Raw genomic sequence first — 20,756 nt, 5'->3', positions numbered from 1 at the left:
TCTCAAACGTGCAATAAAGAGGGCTAAAAGGGGTCATGAAATATCTTTGGCTAACAGGGTTAAGGAAAATCCCAAAGCCTTTTATTCATATGTAAGGAGCAAGAGGGTAACTAGAGAAAGGATTGGCCTACTTAAAGACAAAAGAGGAAATTTATGCGTGGACTCAGAGGAAATGGGTGAGATTCTTAATGAGTACTTTGCATCGGTATTCACAAAGGAGCTGGACAAGACGGATGTTGAGGCTAGGAATGGATGTTTAAATACTCTAGGTCAAGTTGTCATACGGAAGGGGGAGTTTTGGGTATTCTAAAAGGCATTAAGGTGGACAAGTCTCCAGGACAGGATGGGATCTATCCCAGGTTACTGAGGGAAGCGAGGGTCGAAATAGCTGGGGCCTTAACAGCATCCTTGAGCACGGGTGAGGTCCCGGAGGACTGGAGAATTGGTAATGTTGTCCCTTTGTTTAAGAAGGGTAGCAGGGATAATCCAGGGATTTATAGACCTGTGAGCTTGACGTCAGTGGTAGGCAAACTGTTGGAGAAGATACTGAGAGATAGGATCTATTCACATTTGGAAGAAAATAGACTTATCAGTGATAGGCAGCTTGGTTTTGTGCAGGGAAGGTCATGTCTTACAAACCTAATAGAGTTCTTTGAGGAAGTGACAAAGTTAATTGATGAGGGAAGGGCTGTAGATGTCGTATACATGGACTTTAGTAAGGCGTTTGATAAGGTTTCCCATGGCAGGTTGATGGAAAAAGTGAAGTTGTATGGGGTTCAGGGTGTACTAGCTAGATGGATAAAGAACTGGCTGGGCAACAGGAGACACAGAGTAGTGGTGGAAGGGAGTGTCTCAAAATGGAGAAGGGTGACTAGTGGTGTTCCACAGGGATCCGTGCTCGGACCACTGTTGTTTGTGATCTACATAAATGACCTGGAGGAAGGTATAGGTGGTCTGATTAGCAAGTTTGCAGATGATACAAAGATTGGTGGAGTTGCAGATAGCGAGGAGGACTGTCAGAGAATACAACAAAATATAGATAGATTGGAGAGTTGGGCAGAGAAATGGCAGATGGAGTTCAATCCAGCCAAATGCGAGGTGATGCATTTTGGAAGATCAAATTCAAGAGCGGACTATATGGTCAATGGAAGGGTCTTGGGGGAAATTGATGTGCAGAGAGATCTGGGAGTTCAGGTCCATTGTACCCTGAAGGTGGCAACGCAGGTTGATAGAGTGGTCAAGAAGGCATACAGCATGCTTGCCTTCATCGGACAGGGTATTGAGTACAAGAGTAGGCAGGTTATGTTACAGTTGTATAGGACTTTGGCCACATTTGGAATACTGCGTGCAGTTCTGGTCGCCACATTACCAGAAGGACGTGGATGCTTTGGAGAGGGTGCAGAGGAGGTTCACCAGGATGTTGCCTGGTATGGAGGGTGCTAGCTATGAAGAAAGGTTGAGTAGATTAGGATTGTTTTCGTTGGAAAGACGGAGGTTGAGGGGGGACCTGATTGAGGTCTACAAAATTATGAGAGGTATGGATAGGGTGGACAGCAACAAGCTTTTCCCAAGAGTGGGGGTGTCAGTTACAAGGGGTCACGATTTCAAGGTGAGAGGGGGAAAGTTTAAGGGAGATGTGCGTGGAAAGTTTTTTACGCAGAGGGTGGTGGGTGCCTGGAACGCTTTACCAGCGGAGGTGGTAGAGGCGGGCACGATAGCATCATTTAAGAAGCATCTAGACAGGTATATGAATGGGTGGGAACAGAGGGAAGTAGACCTTGGAAAATAGGAGACAGGTTTAGATAAAGGATCTGGATCGGCGCAGGCTGGGAGGGCCGAAGGACCTGTTCCTGTGCTGTAATTTTCTTTGTTCTCTTTGTTCTTTGTATATCTCCCAAGCTGAACCTTATAGTTATGCCCCCTTGTAACAGCTACATCCACCCGAGGAAATAGTCTCTGATGTCCACTCTATCTATCCCCCTCATCATCTTATAAACCTCTGTTAAGTTGCCTCTCATCCTCGTCCGCTCCAAAGAGAAAAGCCCTAGCTCCCTCAACCTTTCCTCATAAGACCTATCCTGCAAACCAGGCAGCATCCTGGGAAATCTCCTTTGCACCCTTTCCAATGCTTCCACATCCTTCCTATAATGAGGTGACCAGAACTGCACACAATACTCCAAATGTGGTCTCCCCAGGGTCATGTATAGTTGCAGCATAACCCCACGGCTCTTAAACTCAAGTCCCCTGTTAATAAACACTAACACACTATAGGCCTTCTTCACGGCTCTATCCACTTGAGTGGCAACCTTCAGAGATCTGTGGACATGAACCCCAAGATCTCTCTGTTCTTCCACATTCTTCAGAACCCTGCCGTTGACCCTGTAATCCGCATTCAAATTTTTTCTACCAAAATGAATCACCTCACACTTATTAGGGTTAAATTCCATCTGCCATTTTTAAGAGGAAGAAGGAGACTTATGTAAGGCTGAAGAAACAAGGTTCAGACAGGGCGCTGGAGGGATACAAGATAGCCAGGAGGGAACTGAAGAAAGGGATTAGGAGAGCTAACAGAGGGCATGAAAAATCTTTGGTGGGTAGGATCAAGGAAAACCCCAAGGCCTTTTACACATATGTGAGAAATATGAGAATGACTAGAGAGAGGGTAGGTCCGATTAAGGACAGTAGCGGGAGATTGTGTATGGAGTCAGAAGAGATTGGAGAGGTCTTGAACTTTTCTTCAGTATTTACAAATGAGAGGGGCCATATTGTTGGAGAGGACAGTGTGAAACAGACTGATAAGCTCGAGGAGATACTTGTTAGGAAGGAAGATGTGTTGGGCGTTTTGAAAAACTTGAGGATAGACAAGTCCCCCGGGCCTGACGGGATATATCCAAGGATTCTATGGGAAGCAAGAAATGAAATTGCAGAGCCGTTGGCAATGATCTTTTCGTCCTCGCTGTCAACAGGGGTGGTACCAGGGGATTGGAGAGTGGCGAATGTCGTGCCCCTGTTCAAAAAAGGGAATAGGGATAACCCTGGGAATTACAGGCCATTTAGTCTTACTTCGGTGGTAGGCAAAGTAATGGAAAGGGTACTGAGGGATAGGATTTCTGAGCATCTGGAAAGGCACTGCTTGATTAGGGATAGTCAGCACGGATTTGTGAGGGGTAGGTCTTGCCTTACAAGTCTTATTAACTTCTTTGAGGAGGTGACCAAGCATGTGGATGAAGGTAAAGCAGTGGATGTCGTGTACATGGATTTTAGTAAGGCATTTGATAAGGTTCCCCATGGTAGACTTATGCAGAAAGTAAGGAGGCATGGGATAGTGGGAAATTTGGCCAGTTGGATAACAAACTGGCTAACCGATAGAAGTCAGAGAGTGGTGGTGGATGGCAAATATTCAGCCTGGAGCCCAGTTATCAGTGGCGTACCGCAGGGATCAGTTCTAGGTCCTCTGTTGTTTGTGGTTTTCATTAACGACTTGGATGAGGGAGTTGAAGGGTGGGTCAGTAAATTTGCAGACGATACGAAGATTGGTGGAGTTCTGGATAGTGAGGAGGGCTGTTGTCGGCTTCAAAGAGACATAGATAGGATGCAGAGCTGGGCTGAGAAGTGGCAGATGGAGTTTAACCCTGAAAAGTGTGAGGTTGTCCATTTTGGAAGGACAAATATGAATGCGGAATACAGGGTTAACGGTAGGGTTCTTGGCAATGTGGAGGAGCAGAGAGATCTTAGGGTCTATGTTGATAGATCTTTGAAAGTTGCCACTCAAGTGGATAGAGCTGTGAAGAAGGCCTATGGTGTGCTAGCGTTCATTAGCAGAGGGATTGAATTTAAGAGCCGTGAGGTGATGATGCAGCTGTACAAAACCTTGATAAGGCCACATTTGGAGTACTGTGTGCAGTTCTGGTCGCCTCATTTTAGGAAGGATGTGGAAGCTTTGGAAAGGGTGCAAAGGAGATTTACCAGGATGTTGCCTGGAATGGAGAGTAGGTCTTACGAGGAAAAGTTGAAGGTACTAGGCTGGGAGACCATGGCACAGTGGTAATGTCCCTGGATTAGTGGAAACCCAGAGGGCCAAATACATGGGAAGAATTTTTTTTTAGAGGGCATCACGGTGGCACAGTGGTTAGTGCTGCTGCCTCACGGCGCCGAGGTCCCAGGTTCGATCCCAGCTATGTGTCATTATCCGTGTGAAGTTTGCACATTCTCCCCGTGTTTGTGTGGGTTTCACCCCCACAACCCAAAAGATGTGCAGGGTAGGTGAATTGACCACGCAATTTAGCTCCTTAATTGGAAAAAAATGAATTGGGTACTCTAAATTTATGAGGGGCAGCACGGTAGCATAGTGATTAGCACAATTGCTTCACAGCTCCAGGGTCCCAGGTTCGATTCCCTGCTGGGTCACTGTCTGTGCGGAGTCTGCACGTTCTCCACGTGTCTGCGTGGGTTACCTCCGGGTGCTCCGGTTTCCTCCCACAGTCCAAAGATGTGCAGGTTTGGTGGATTGGCCATGATAAATTGCCCTTCGTGGTGGTTGAGTGGGTTACGGGGATAGGGTGGTGTGGGCTTGGGTAGGGTGCTCTTTCCAAGAGCCGGTGCAGACTCGATGGGCCAAATGGCCTCCTTCTGCACTGTAGATTCTATCTATTTTCTCATTAGAACGGAGAAGGATGAGGGGCGACTTGATAGAGGTTTATAAGGTGATCAGGGGAATAGATAGAGTAGACAATCAGAGACCTTTACCCCGGGTGGAACAAACCATTACAAGGGGACAAAAATTTAAGGTGAATGGTGGAAGATATAGAGGGGACGTCAGAGGTAGGTTCTTTACCCAGAGAGTAGTGGGGGCATGGAATGCACTGCCTGTGGAAGTAGTTGAGTCGGAAACATTAGGGACCTTCAAGCGGCTGTTGGATAGGTACATGGTTACGGTAAAATTCTGGGTGTAGATTGATTTGTTCTTAATCTGGGACAAAAGTTCGGCACGACATTGTGGGCCGAAAGGCCTGTTCTGTGCTGTATTTTTCGATGTTCTATGGCCTCAGGTCAGTACCACAGGGGCAGGTAGGGGGATAACATGGGGAATGGGATCAGAATGTGGACTGGACTAAACCCCAGGATCCCGCGGGGGTGCAGACTGCCCAGTGGTTTGATCAAAGGTGAGACAATTTCACTTACCGGCTCTAACAGTCATCCCAACCTTTCTCGCTCCCGTAAATCTCCACCTCACAGAGACTCAGGTATTCATGTCTTCCTGGGATGATGACATTTACGTAACGACCGCGCATGTGTCTACATTCAAAGGTTTCAGCCTCACCAGCTGCAATTAAGTTGATGGTGGCACATCTGGAAAAATAGCTTCATGTTAAAATCGGAATATATGACCCATGTAGTAATAATAACAATAACAATCTTTATTGTCACAAGCAGGCTCACATTAACACTGCAATGAAGTTATTGTGAAAATCCCCTAGTCACCATGTTCCGGCGCCTGTTCGTGTACACGGAGGGAGAATTCAGAATGTCCAAATTACCTGACTGGATTCTACGGAGCCCCCCCCGTGGTTCTCCGGTCAATCACTCGCTGACTAATCACACTGGGCGGCTGGGGGGGGCCACAGCCATATACCCTCCCAGCAATACTTCACTCCCAGCAGGCCGAGTTCCCAACGGCGTGGTTCTAAACATATCTGGCCCGTTGTGACACATGCGCGGCGGCTACGGACTCAGTCCATGGCCGCCCTGACGGGAGGAATCAAGCAACAGGGGATGGGGGGGGGGGGGGGGGGCAGGGAGAGTCTATGGGTGGCCGGGGCAGCGATCGGGTGGGTCAGATGAAGTGGCACAAGTCAGATGGATGGGCAAAGTTTCTTGATGCTGTTCCGAGGTCTGACACCGCCATGGTGCTTGGCGTGGCCGTCAGAGGCCCCTGCCATGCGCACGCGTGGACCCGGAACCAGAAGAGCGGGGGCCCGTATCCGCAGCCAATGCTGTGTGAATCACTCTGGGTCCCTGCTAGTCCCATCAAGTTGAGTGAATAACTCGATATTTATTTGAGGACAGTCTGGAGTAAATCGGCAGCGATTTCACACCAGCATGGGGACATGGCCCCATTTTTGCAGAATCCACCTTTCGGGACTTGTAGGAGGAAACCGGAGCACCCGGAGGAAACCCACGCAGGCATGGGGAGAACATGCAGACTCCACACAGACAGTGACCCAGCCCGGAACAAAAAAACAAAGAACAAAGAAAGGTACAGCACAGGAACAGGCCCTTCGGCCCTCCAAGCCTGTGCCGACCATGCTGCCCGTCTAAACTAAAATCTTCTACACTTCCCGGGTCCGTATCCCTCTATTCCCATCCTATTCATGTATTTGTCAAGATGCCCCTTAAACGTCACTATCGTCCCTGCTTCCACCACCTCCTCCGGCAGCGAGTTCCAGGCACCCACTACCCTCTGTGTAAAAAAAACTTGCCTCGTACATCTACTCTAAACCTTGTCCCTCGCACCTTAAACCTATGTCCCCTAGTAATTGACCCCTCTACCCTGGGGAAAAGCCTCTGACTATCCACTCTGTCTATGCCCCTCATAATTTTGTAGACCTCTATCAGGTCGCCCCTCAACCTCCGTTGTTCCAATGAGAACAAACCGAGTTTATTCAACCGCTCCTCATAGCTAATGCCCCCCATACCAGGTAACATCCTGGTAAATCTCTTCTGCACCCTCTCTAAAGCCTCCACATCCTCCTGGTAGTGTGGCGACCAGAATTGAACACTATACTCCAAGTGTGGCCTAACTAAGGTTCTATACAGCTGCAACATGACTTGCCAATTCATATACTCAATGCCCCGGCCAATGAAGGCAAGCATGCCGTAGATCTAATTCAAGGCATCACAGAGACATGGCTGCAGGGGGTTCAGGACTGGCAGTTAAACATCCAAGGATATACAACCTATCGAAAAGACAGGGAGGTGGGCCGAGGGTGTGGGGTTGCCTTGTTAGTTAAGAACAAAATTAAATCTATGGCACTAAACGACATAGGGTCGGATGATGTGGAGTCTGTGTGGGTAGAATTGAGGAACCACAAAGGCAAAAAAACCATAATGGGAGTTATGTACAGACCTCCTAACAGTGGTCAGGACCAGGGGCGCAACATGTACCGGGAAATAGAAAAGGCATGTCAGAAAGGCAAGGTCACGGTGATCATGGGGGACTTCAATATGCAGGTGGATTGGGTAAATAACGTAGCCAGTGGATCCAAAGAAAAGGAATTCATGGAATGCTTACAAGATGGCTTTTTGGAACAGCTTGTCATGGAGCCCACAAGGGAGCAGGCTATTCTGGACCTAGTGCTATGTAATGAACCAGACTTTATAAAAGATCTTAAAGTAAGGGAACACTTAGGAAGCAGCGATCATAATATGGTTGAGTTCAGTCTGCAGTTTGAAAGAGAGAAGGCAAAATCGGATGTAATGGTGTTACAGTTAAATAAAGGTAATTACGAGGGCATGAGAGAGGAACTGGTGAAAATCAACTGGAAGCAGACCCTAGCAGGGAAGACAGCAGAGCAAAAATGGCAGGAGTTTGTATGCATAATTGAGGACACTGTACAGAGGTTCATCCCCAAGAAAAGAAAGATTATCCGGGGAGGGATTAGACAGCCATGGCTGACAAAGGAGGTCAGGAAATGTATCAAAGAAAAAGAGAGATCCTATAAAGTGGCCAAAAGCACTGGGAAAACAGAAGATTGGGAAGGCTACAAAAACAAACAGAGGTTAACAAAGAGACAAATAAGGAAGGAGAGGATCAAATATGAAGGCAGGCTAGCCAGTAATATAAGAAATTATAGTAAAAGTTTCTTTCAATACATAAGAAACAAACGACAGGCCAAAGTAGACATTGGGCCAATTCAAACTGATTCCGGAAGGCTAGTGATGGGAGACGAGGAAATGGCTGGAGAACTTAATAAGTACTTTGCGTCTGTCTTCACAGTGGAAGACATGAGTAATATCCCAAAAATTATAGAGGGTCAGGGGGCTGAGTTGAGTATGGTTGCCATTACAAAAGAGATGGTGCTAAAAAAGCTAAAAGGTCTTAAAATTGACAAATCTCCCGGCCCCGATGGGCTACACCCTAGAGTTCTGAGAGAGGTGGCTGAAGAAATAGCGGAAGCGTTGGTTGAGATCTTTCAAAAATCACTGGAGTCAGGGAAAGTCCCGGACGATTGGAAGATCGCTGTTGTAACCCCCTTGTTCAAGAAAGGATCAAGACAAAAGATGGAAAATTATAGGCCAATTAGCCTAACCTCGGTTGTTGGTAAAATTCTAGAATCGATCGTTAAGGATGAGGTTTCTAAATTCTTGGAAGAGCAGGGTCGGATTAGAACAAGTCAACATGAATTTAGTAAGGGGAGGTCGTGCCTGACGAACCTGTTAGAATTCTTTGAGGAGGTGACAAGTAGGTTAGACCAGGGAAACCCAGTGGATGTGGTCTATCTGGATTTCCAAAAGGCCTTTGATAAGGTGCCACACAGGAGGCTGCTGAGTAAGGTGAGGGCCCATGGTGTTCGAGGTGAGCTACTGGCATGGGTTGAGGATTGGCTGTCTGACAGAAGGCAGAGAGTTGGGATAAAAGGTTCTTTTTCAGAATGGCAGCCGGTGACCAGCGGTGTCCCACAGGGTTCAGTGTTGGGGCCACAGCTGTTCACCATATATATTAATGATCTGGATGAAGGGACTGGGGGCATTCTAGCGAAGTTTGCCGATGATACGAAGTTAGGTGGTCAGGCAGGTAGTGCTGAGGAAGTGGGGAGGCTGCAGAAGGATCTAGACAGTTTGGGAGAGTGGTGCAGGAAATGGCTGATGCAATTCAACGTGAGAAAATGTGAGGTCTTGCACTTTGGAAAAAAGAATCCAAGCATAGACTACTTTCTAAACGGTGAGAAAATTCATAATGCCAAAGTACAAAGGGATCTGGGAGTGCTAGTCGAGGATTCCCTAAAGGTAAACATGCAGGTTGAATCCGTGATTAAGAAAGCGAATGCAATGTTGTCATTTATCTCAAGAGGGTTGGAATATAAAAGCAGCGATGTGCTACTGAGCCTTTATAAGGCTCTGGTTAGGCCCCATTTGGAGTACTGTGTCCAGTTTTGGGCCCCACATCTCAGGAAGGACATACTGGCACTGGAGCGTGTCCAGCGGAGATTCACACGGATGATCCCTGGAATGGCGGGTCTAACATATGATGAACGGCTGAGGATCCTGGGATTGTATTCATTGGAGTTTAGAAGGTTAAGGGGAGATCTAATAGAAACTTACAAGATAATACATAGCTTAGAAAGGGTGGACGCAAAGAAACTGTTTCCGTTAGGCGAGGAGACGAGGACCCGTGGGCACAGCCTTAGAATTAGAGGGGGTAAATTCAGAACAGAAATGCGGAGACATTTCTTCAGCCAGCGAGTGGTGGGCCTGTGGAATTCATTGCCGCGGAGTGCAGTGGAGGCCGGGACGCTAAATGGCTTCAAGGCAGAGATAGATAAATTCTTGATGTCGCAAGGAATTAAGGGCTACGGGGAGAATGCTGGTAGGTGGAGTTGAAATGCCCATCAGCCATGATTGAATGGCGGAGTGGAATCGATGGGCCGAATGGCCTTACTTCCACTCCTATGTCTTATGGTCTTATGGTCTTAAGAGCGGACTATATGGTCAATGAAAGGGTCCTGGGGAAAATTGATGTGCAGAGAGATCTGGGAGTTCAGGTCCATTGTACCCTGAAGGTGGCAACGCAGGTCGATAGAGTGGTCAAGAAGGCATACAGCATTCTTGCCTTCATTGGACGGGGTATTGAGTACAAGAGTCGGCAGGTCATGTTACAGTTGTATCGGACTTTGGTTAGGCCACATTTGGAATACTGCGTGCAGTTCTGGTCGCCACATTACCAGAAGGATGTGGATGCTTCAGAGAGGGTGCAGAGGAGGTTCACCAGGATGTTGCCTGGTATGGAGGGTGCTAGCTATGAAGAAAGGTTGAGTAGATTAGGATTGTTTTCGTTGGAAAGACGGAGGTTGAGGGGGGACCTGATTGAGGCATACAAAATTATGAGAGGTATGGACAGGGTGGACAGCAACAAGCTTTTCCCAAGAGTGGTGGTGTCAATTACAAGGGGTCACGATTTCAAGATGAGAGGGGGAAAGTTTAAGGGAGATGTGCGTGGAAAGTTTTTTACGCAGAGGGTGGTGGGTGCCTGGAATGCTTTGCCAGCAGAGGTGGTAGAGGCGGGCACGATAGCATCATTTAAGATGCATCTAGACAGGTATATGAACGGGCGGGGAACAGAGGGAAGTAGACCTTGGAAAATAGGGGACAGGTTTAGATAAAGGATCTGGATCGGCGCAGGCTGGGAGGGCCGAAGGGCCTGTTCCTGTGCTGTACTTTTCTTTGTTCTTTGTATGCCTTCTTGACTACCTTCTCCACCTGTGTTGCCCCTTTCAGTGACCTGTGGACCTGTACACGTAGATCTCTCTGACTGTCAATGCTCTTGAGGGTTCTACCATTCACTGTATATTCCCTACCTGTATTAGACCTTCCAAAATGCATTACCTCACATTTGTCTGGATTAAACTCCATCTGCCATCTCTCCGCCAACGATCTAAATCCTGCTGTATCCTCTGACAGTCCTCATCGCTATCCGCAATTCCACCAACCTTTGTGTCGTCCGCAAACTTACTAATCAGACCAGTTATATTTTCCTCCAAATCATTTATATATACTATGAAAAGCAAAGATTCCAGCACTGATCCCTGCGGAACACCACTAGTCACAGCCCTCCAATTAGAAAAGCACCCTTCCATTGCTACTCTCTGCCTTCTATGACCTATCCAGTTCTGTATCCATCTTGCCAGCTCACCCCTGATCCCGTGTGACTTCACCTTTTGTACCAGTCTGCCATGTGGGACCTTGTCAAAGGCCTTACTGAAGTCCATATAGACACCATCCACTGCCCTACCTGCATCGATCATCTTTGTGACCCCCTCGAAAACCTCTATCAAGTTTGTGAGACACAATCTCCCCTTCACAAAACCATGCTGCCTCTCATTGATATGTCCATTTGCTTCCAAATGGGAGTAGATCCTGTCTCGAAGAATTTTCTGCAGTAATTTCCCTACCACTGACGAAAGGCGCACCTGCCTGTAGTTCCCTGGATTATCCTTGCTATCCTTCTTAAACAAAGGAACAACATTGGCTATTCCCCAGTCCTCCAGGACATCACCTGAAGACAGTGAGGATCCAAAGATTTCTGTCAAGGCCTCAGCAATTTCCTCTCTAGCCTCCTTCAGTATTCTGGGGTAGATCCCATCAGGCCCTGGGGACTTATCCACCTCAATACATTTCAAGACGCCCAACATCTCGTCTTTTTGGATCTCAATGTGACCCAGGCTATCTACACACCCATCTCCAGACTCAACATCCACCAATTCCTTCTTTTTGGTGAATACTGATGTATTTTGTATTTAGTACCTCGCCCATTTCCTCTGGCGCCACACAGATTCCCTACCCTGGCCTTCAGTGGGCCAACCCTTTCCCTGGCTACCCTCTTGCTTTTTATGTACGTGTAGAAAGCCTTGGGATTTTCCTGCACCCTATTAGCCAATGACTTTTCATGACCCCTTTTAGCCCTCCTGACTCCTTGCTTAAATGCCTTCCTTCTTTCCTTATATTCCGCACAGGCTTTGTCTGTTCCCAGCCTTCTAGTCCTGACAAATGCTTCCTTTTTCCTTTTGACGAGGCCTACAATATCTCTCGTTATCCAGGGTTCCCGAAATTTGCCATATTTATCCTTCTTCCTCACAGGAACATGCCGGTCCTGAATTCCTTTCAACTGACATTTGAAAGCCTCCCACATGTCAGATGTTGATTTACCCTCAAACATCCGCCCCCAATCTAGGTTCTTAAGTTCCCACCTAATATTGTTATAATTAGCCTTCCCCCAATTTAGCACATTCACCCTCGGACCACTCTTATCCTTGTCCACCAGCACTTTAAAACTTACTGAATTGTGGTCACTGTTCCCGAAATGCTCCCCTAATGAAACTTCTACCACCTGGCCGGGCTCATTCCCCAATACCAGGTCCAGTACAGCCCCTTCCCTAGTTGGACTGTCTACATATTGTTTTAAGAAGCCCTCCTGGATGCTCCTTACAAACACTGCCCCGTCCAGGCCCCTAGCACTAAGTGAGTCCCAGTCCATATTGCGGAAGTTAAAGTCTCCCATCACAACAACCCTGCGACCTTGGTGTTGAGAAGCAACAGTGCCAACCACTGTGCTGTTGTGCAACCTGTGGACAGGTGCCTGGGTGCTCAGCACAGCCATTAGCAGCATCTCCAAATAACAAGAAGCATTTCTAGAGTCTTCACTATAATAAAAAGTTCCAAAATGCCCCACAGGGCTGAGTATCAAATATAATCTGACACCAACATATCAACAGACCTGTACTTACAGCTGTGAGCCTAACGTAGCTCAGTAAGATCACATCAATGGCAATGAGAGAATGCACCAGTTATTTTTTTGAGTGACGTTAGTTGGGAGAAATGTTGGCAGGAATACTGCAAAGTTTAATAGCAGCATCTACGACATACATTCCCAACACATCCATCCCCTCCCCCTACACAATTACTGTGGCCCCTTGCTCCCACCCTCACCCCACAGTAGGCTAAATTCTCCTCTCCACCTTACATTGGATTGTTGTTGCCATTATTGTCCAGTGAGTCTCCAATCCGAATCTCTGCTCCGTTGAGACGTTGGGAACAACAGTCCCCTCTATTGGTGATTCTGACTGAGTGTATCTCGTGCGACCTGAGTAAATCAGCTCTCCACCAAGGATTCAGGTCGTTTTGTGTCGCTGTGCAGGATGATCTCCCCCAATTGGAATCTGTGTTTCCATCCACAGCATGAATTGGATCACTATGAAAATCATAGACACTGGACTGTGTAACTCGAGCTCTGCTGGATAGATTCACTGCAAGAACAAGCACATTCACTAAAACCTCACGCACCATCATTGTCACATTGATAGACTTTCACTGCAGGAAATGTGGAACAAGCTGAACAACCCAGATCTGCCTGATAATCAATGGAAGCAGCAGAAAGCTTAAAGCTCAGAATTGGGACAATATTGGGCTGGAGTTTGCTGGGGAAATGACTGCAAGTTAATGACACACTGTGTGCAGCAAGGTCAGGTTAAGAGCCACTCTGCGAATTGCGAATTTGAAAGTTGGTTCACGCTGAACTCTGAGGTCATCCGTCAACATTTTTAAGAGACAAACGAAACCCAGCCTGACAATCCTTTCCTGATGTGTAAGCCCACACGTTACTGGTATCATCCTTGTGAATCTACTCTGTCCAGTGCCTCTATATCCAGGTGACAATGTGGAGACCAGAACTGGACTCAGTCCTCTAAGCAGTCAAACCAAGTTGCAATACAGGTTTGGGGTAATTTCCATACTTTTTAATTCTTTCCCAACCTCTAAATAAATCTGGTGTTTGGGGCCTTCCTCAGATCCCTTTGATCCTCGAGCCCACCCAGATCCTTCAATCTGATTGTTTATGAAAAGTAACAAGAACACTGGATCCTATTGATATAACCTGACAGTAGAACTGAGGAGTAGAACATAGATGAGAAATAGGTGGAGGCCAAGAAGAGATTGTTGGGGGATACCAGAACCACCTCAGCAGGAGCAGAAAGAGAAACCATTGCAAAGGATTCTCTGGCTGCGATTAGATACATAAGAATGGAACTGGGAGAGAACAGCCACACCCAGCTGGACAACAGTGTTGGAGGAGGATGGTGGGGTCAAACCATGTCAAAGGCTGCAGACAGGTCGAGAGGGATGAGGAGGAGAGTTTACTTTAGTCACAGTCATATAGGCTGTAATTGTGACTGCTCTGAGCCGTTTCAGTAATGTGGATGGACAGAAAGATGATTGGAGGGATTCAACAGGAAATTTCCTGGATCATTGGCATGGATTTGGGAAACGGAAGCACTTTCAGGGACTTGGGAGAGGAAAGGGAGGTTGGAAAGGGAACAGACTGTACAGACGGAGGGGTCAAGGGTTTGTTTTAGAGGAGAGGGGTGACAGTGCATAGATTAGCCAATGGAACAGTGCCTGAGCAGAGGAAATCTTCATAACATTAATCTCTAAGTCTCTCCAATGGAAATACTATGAGTTATTAGTGTGAGGTTATCTGTAAACTACAGAGTCAGCAGTGGGCCAGATACTCCCAGATAAAGCCTCCAGTATCTTAGAAAAGGTAACCCAGAAATTGCACAGTAACAGGAAAATCACTAGATTTCACCAGAAACCCTGGGATTCTTACCGTGTGCAAGTCCAAATTTGAGGATCAGAGTGAAGCAGAGAACTGTGGACAGCATGATCATCCTCATCCTCAGGATCAAAACACAAGAGGCACCAAATTAGGTTAGAATATGCACGGACCCTTCCTCACCTCATAAATGTTCTTTTCCCAGCTTCCCCCCCCAACTCTGCAACCCCCCCTCTCACCCTGCCCCTGGTCATTGTGAAACCTGTGATGGGGGTTCAGGAATCATCCCCTTGATGGGGGTTCAGTAATAAACCTGTGATAGGGGTTCAGTAATAAACCTGTGATGGGGTTCAGTAATAAACCTGTGATGGGGGTTCAGTAATAAACCTGTGATGTGGGTTCAGTAATAAACCTGTGATGGGGGTTCAGTAATAAACCTGTGATGGGGGTTCAGTAATAAACCTGTGATGGGGGTTCAGTAATAAACCTGTGATGGGGGTTCAGTAATAAACCTGTGATGGGGGTTCAGTAACAAACCTGTGATGGGGGTTCAGTAATAAACCTGCGAAGGGGGTTCAGTAATAAACCTGTGATGGGGGTTCAGTAATAAACCTGTGATGGGGGTTCAGTAATAAACCTGTGATGGGGGCTCAGTTATAAACCTCTGATGGGGGTTCAGTAATAAACTTGCGATGGGGGTTCAGTAATAAACCTGTGATGGGGATTCAGTAATAAACCTGTGATGGGGGCTCAGTTATAAACCTCTGATGGGGGTTCAGTAATAAACTTGCGATGGGGGTTCAGTAATAAACCTGTGATGGGGGTTCAGTAATAAACCTGTGATAGGGGTTCAGTAATAAACCTGTGATGGGGGCTCAGTAATAAACCTGTGATGGGGGTTCAGTAATAAACCCGTGATGGGGGTTCAGTAATAAACCTGTGATGGGGGTTCAGTAATAAACCTGCGATGGGGGTTCAGTAATAAACCTGCGATGGGGGTTCAGTAATAAACCTGTGATGGGGGTTCAGTAATAAACCTGTGATGGGGGTTCAGTAATTAACCTGAGATAGGGGTTCAGTAATAAACCTGTGATGGGGGTTCAGTAATAAACCTGAGATAGGGGTTCAGTAATAAACCTGTGATGAGGGTTCAGTAATAAACCTGTGATGGGGGTTCAGTAATAAACCTGTGATGGGGGTTCAGTAATAAACCTGTGATGGGGGTTCAGTAATAAACCTGTGATGTGGGTTCAGTAATAAACCTGTGATGGGGCTCAGTAATAAACCTGTGATGGGGGTTCAGTAATAAACCTGTGATGGGGGTTCAGTAATAAACCTGTGATGGGGGTTCAGTAATAAACCTGTGATGGGGGTTCAGTAATAATCCTGTGATAGGGGTTCAGTAATAAACCTGCGATGGGGGTTCAGTAATAAACCTGCGATGGGGGTTCAGTAATAAACCTGTGATAGGGGTTCAGTAATAAACCTGTGATGGGGGCTCAGTAATAAACCTGTGATAGGGGTTCAGTAATAAAACTGCGATGGGGGTTCAGTAATAAACCTGCAATGGGGTTTCAGTAATAAACCTGTGATGGGGGCTCAGTAATAAACCTGTGATGGGGGCTCAGTAATAAACCTGTGATAGGGGTTCAGTAATAAAACTGCGATGGGGGTTCAGTAATAAACCTGCAATGGGGTTTCAGTAATAAACCTGTGATAGGGGTTCAGTAATAAACCTGTGATAGGGGTTCAGTAATAAAACTGCGATGGGGGTTCAGTAATAAACCTGCAATGGGGTTTCAGTAATAAACCTGTGATGGGGGTTCAGTAATAAACCTGTGATGGGGGGGGGGTTCCAGCCAATGGGAAACCTGCGATTGGGGTTCCTGTCGGTAACAGGAAATTCCCTAATGTTTAATCAGTTTGATAAGGAGTAAATCTGATCCCCAGGAAAGACTATCAACCCTACAGTTTCCAGCTGTCCCTGTGAATCAGCCATTCTCAATGTGATTTTGTTCCACTCTGTCTATGTCCTGAGTACTTTTACAATTCTCTTTATCCAAACTCCTACTTTTGTGCCGTCAGCATCTTAAATATTTCTCCCCAATCTCATCCAATCAAATGTCGAGAGATGTGAATCACACTCGGCAATGTCAGTGCAAAGCTGTGTCCAGAGCACCCATTAACTCTAACCTTTCTCTTCCTGTTCAATGGGTAACTTTCTCCCAATGCTGACAGATTCTCCTTGAATCATCTGATGGAACCGTTTAGAATGAGGCCCTTCAGCCCATCAGGCCTGTTCCACCATTCAATTAAATCATGGCTGATATGCATTGACCAGCTATTCCTCCATGCCCCTCATACAAGATAAATCTGCCCATCTCAGTTTTGAAAGCTCCAATTGACCCACAACATCCAGAGCTTTTTCCGGGGGAGATAGTTCCAGATTTCCACTGCCCCGTGTGTTGAGCTGTGCATCCTGACATCACCCTGAATGACCTGGTTTCCAACTTTAAGGTGATGCACCCCTGTTTTGAGTCCCCCCACCCACCCACCAGAGGAAACCTGTTCTCCATCTACCCTATCAAATCCCTTTCTCATCATCTTAAACAGGCCTCTTGTCAGTAACCCTGTGAAATATTCCAGCTCCGGAATCCTGTTTTCTATCCCACAGTTTAATTTGTGATACTTGGCGAATCCCGTCAACACTCAGGAAGCTCAGCACCACCCAGGGCAGAGCTTTCGTGGGACCCCGTTCACTCCCAGAGGCAGCTGTGTGTACCGTGTGAAAGATACACTGCAGCAACTGGCCAAGGATCCTTTCACAGCACCTTCCAACCCTGCAACCTCTACCACTTAGAGGGACAAGGTCAGCAGGTGCACAGGAAAACCATCACAACCTGAAATCTCCCCTGGAAAGTTAGACATTTCAAAACCACATTTTCTTGTACGGAGACAATTCGGTGAATTATGTTGGTTTATTGGAGGAGGAATTTCAAAGAGGTAAAAGTATCAGAATGATTGATCTCACCTTATACTCAGTTGAAATTCCGTTCAGAAGGACAAGGGTCACAACAGAGTGTCCAAGGATGTGAAAGTGAGAATCAGGATCTCCTTACCTGGAAATACAGATGTAATTTCATTCTGGACATGATCTGTCTCCCCCTGCACAGAAAACCCCTCAGTATAGCTCTCCAGTTAATCATTAGGATATTAGAACGTCCATTCAGCTAAATTCTAAACTCATTACTAGAACTAAATTAAGAAGATATTGATAAGGTTCCCGAGTGATTAATATTTTTGCTTACCTCAATCTGGGTCTTCTCCAGTCTAATGGTGTCCACTCACTCCCTGGGTTAAATAGAGAGCACGTCAGTCACGAGGAAATTATACGGCCACACGATTGGTGGGAAATTACTCATCATCTGAAAATTGGTCAGGAGATTTCACAAAGTTCTAATTGTGAAGAATTATCACTAACCTGGGTGGATGTTGTGTGCTCACTTGTTCAAATATTGGAACACGTTGTTAAGATTCCGAGAAGGAGCTCCTGAAAGGAATATTTAATTTTGAACGATCAAAAACTAAACATTCGGGTTGTGCCTGTTTAAATCTATATTTTTGTATGGTGCAGCTCCCATATTCTGAGCACGATGCACAAACACGTTTTCCATCTCAGAGGCAATTTCTCACTCACTGTTGTCTCCCAATATCTGCCTTTCCCAGACTCCTTTCTGTATATTGCCCATACTCAGTGCTGCTCCCAATTCCATTCTCTGTTCACAGGGTTTTTCACCATTTACTGGATTGGGGTTCACTGGCGAGGTCAGCATTTATTGCCCATCTCTAATTGCCCTTCAGAAGATGCTGGTGAGCTGCCTTCTTGAACCGCTGCAGTCCCTGAAGTGTAGGTTCACCCACTGTGCTGTTAGAGAGGCAGTTCCAGGATGTTGACCCAGCGAATGTGAAGGAAAGGCAATATATTTCCAAGTCAGGGTGGTGAATAACTTGGTGGGGAACCTCCAGTGAGTGGGGTTCCCAGGTATCTGCTGCCCTTGTCCTTTGAGATGGGACTTGTTGTGGGTATGAAAGGTGCTCCCCAAGGAAACCTGATGTGCATCGGGTAGATCAGCTATTTACAAACTCAGGGTCGCGACCTGCGGGCGTCGAGAGGGTCATGGAGCAATTGGTCCTGCCGTTCCCGTGGTGCTCCCGATCGCAGGAGAAACGCCGAACAGCCGCTATCGGCTTTTACATGGAGAATTGCAGCCACGGCCACCTTTTAAATGCAGATAGAGATTAGGCTGTGTGTGGAGTCTTCCGGCCAGTAGTGGCAGCAGAGAGTAAATCACGTGAATTGATGTGAAGCTCCGTCCGGGATTGTCCTTTTAGCACCAAAGCAGGGAGCCGATTTGCTTCGATTTTGCAGCTGTTGGCAAACAAGACAGGTGAACTGTGAAGATCAATGTTTATTTAAAGTAAGTGATGGCCAGAGAGTCAAATAGGCAGTTTACCTATTGGGCAGGATCTCACAACAGAACCTGCTAGAGAGAGCTGCACAGGAGAGTCCAGGGCAGGACAGAGCAGTGGTGTTGTTGGAGCTCTAAGGCCTCTGGTCAACAGCCCTGAAAATACAAACTTAATTCGAAGGAAAGAAATAGAAAGATGATTTCTTGAGGTATGGTGTTGTCAATAGTGCCAATGCAAATAAGGATGCAAAGCCCATGGGCAGGATTCTCCAAAAATGGGGCTATGTCCCCACGCTGGCATAAAAATGGTGCCGTTTCAGACCCCAGTTTCCTGCAAAAAAGAATTTACTTATCTGCAGTGGGCTAGCAGTGACCCGGAGTTCTTCACACAGCTTTGGCTGCGGATACAGCCCCCTGATTCCGATTCCGACTGACATGGTGGACGCAGACCGCGGACCGTCACCAAGAAATAAGGTCCCCCGATCGGTCCTGCGCCCCTGCATTGGACCAGCCGAACGCTGCCCCAGACACCCGTAAGCCCCCCCCCCCCCCGCCTCCCAGTGCTGGATCATCCCACCTCCCCACCAGGGCAGCAATGGACTGTGTCCGCAGCCGCCGCGCGAGAGACCTGACTTGCCATACGTGATCAGAACCACGACATCGGGACATCGGCCAGACGGGATGGGTGTATCACTGGGGGGACCTCTGGCAATGGCCCCTCAGCTGCGCGTCTCATTGATGGGCAAGCAATTCTATGGTGCCCGGAGAATTGCCGGATCGGTGCCGGCTGCGTTCCGGTTGGGAACGTCGATTCTCTGCCCCCGCCCAAAATGGGGGCAATTTTGGCAAGGGGCTGCGGAAAATCCAGCCCCATGTGTGATATATGCAAAGTACTGGCAAATGAGAGGAGATGTTTCAGATATTGAAAGAGAAGTGTTGGGTGAGAAATTCCATTTAAGGTTGAGACCCCAGAGTCTGTTATTCACTTCCAGCTGACTCTCAATGAAAAGACTACGTTGCTGCATCTTATCTATAATCCCACATTAAACACACACTGAAAGCCCTTGAGGCTGTCAGCATTCTGGAGTAGCATCTCCCAGGAGTATCCAGTGCTGAGTAAAACATGCATTTTGTTGCTGTTGTTCTTCACAATGACCGACATGTGCGAGGTCGAATCTTCCGTTTCAATAAAGTTGAAGACCGGACAACGGAACTGTCTGTACCTGACGTGCGCGTTGCCCTCTCCTACTTTGGATCTAGCTTTCGCATTCAAAGGTAAACGAAGATGGCGTTTGTCATGGATACAGAGATACATAGAAGATAGGAGCAGGAGGAGGCCTCAATCCTCAGACTGTAACCCCTGGTTCTTGACACTGCCCCCCAAAACTGCCCCCCGAAACTGTCCCCCCCGAAACTGTCCCCCCCGACACTGCCCCCTGACACTGCCCCCCGACACACCCCCCCGACACTGCACCCCAACACCCGACAATGCCCCCCCGACCCCCGACACTGCCCCCCGACACTACCCCCCAAAACTGCCCCCCCGACACTGCCCCTGACACTGCCCCCCGACACTGCCTCCGACACTGCCGCCCGACACTGCTCCCCCGACACTGCCCCCCCGACACTGCCCCACGACACTACCCCCCAAAACTGCCCCCCCGACACTGCCCCCCGACACTGCCCCCGACACTGCCCCCCGCACTGCCCCTGACACTGCCCCCCGACACTGCTCCCCCGACACTGCCCCCCGACACTGCCCCTGACACTGCCCCCCGACACTGCCCCCCGACACCCGTCACTATCCCCATGACCCCCGACACTGCTCCCCCGACACAGCGCCCCGACACTGCCCCCGACACTGCCGCCCGACACTGCCCCCCCGACACTGCCCCCTCGACACTGCCCCCCCAGACACTGCCCCCCGACACTGCCCCCGACACTGCCTCCCGGCACTGCCCCCC

At 47.8% G+C, this 20,756-nt stretch overlaps 1 protein-coding gene across 1 annotated transcript in view; it reads right to left on the bottom strand.

The window, feature by feature from the left end:
* The window catches only part of LOC119965728, a 74,409-nt gene that overhangs the window by 22,377 nt on the left and 31,276 nt on the right, over window positions 1–20,756 (bottom strand). Inside the window, exons 4-7 of the mRNA XM_038796491.1 lie at window positions 17,632–17,700; window positions 14,378–14,445; window positions 12,737–13,019; window positions 5,182–5,349 (exon numbers count right to left, since the gene is read on the bottom strand). Of these exons, the coding sequence (XP_038652419.1) occupies window positions 5,187–5,349; window positions 12,737–13,019; window positions 14,378–14,445; window positions 17,632–17,700 (583 nt within the window). The 3' untranslated portion in view covers window positions 5,182–5,186. The remainder of the gene's footprint in view (window positions 1–5,181; window positions 5,350–12,736; window positions 13,020–14,377; window positions 14,446–17,631; window positions 17,701–20,756) is intronic.

The sequence above is a fragment of the Scyliorhinus canicula genome, chromosome 5, assembly GCF_902713615.1.
Source record: "Scyliorhinus canicula chromosome 5, sScyCan1.1, whole genome shotgun sequence".
Classification (NCBI taxonomy): Eukaryota; Metazoa; Chordata; class Chondrichthyes; order Carcharhiniformes; family Scyliorhinidae; genus Scyliorhinus; species Scyliorhinus canicula.
This window is presented reverse-complemented; position numbering and strand designations above follow the sequence as displayed.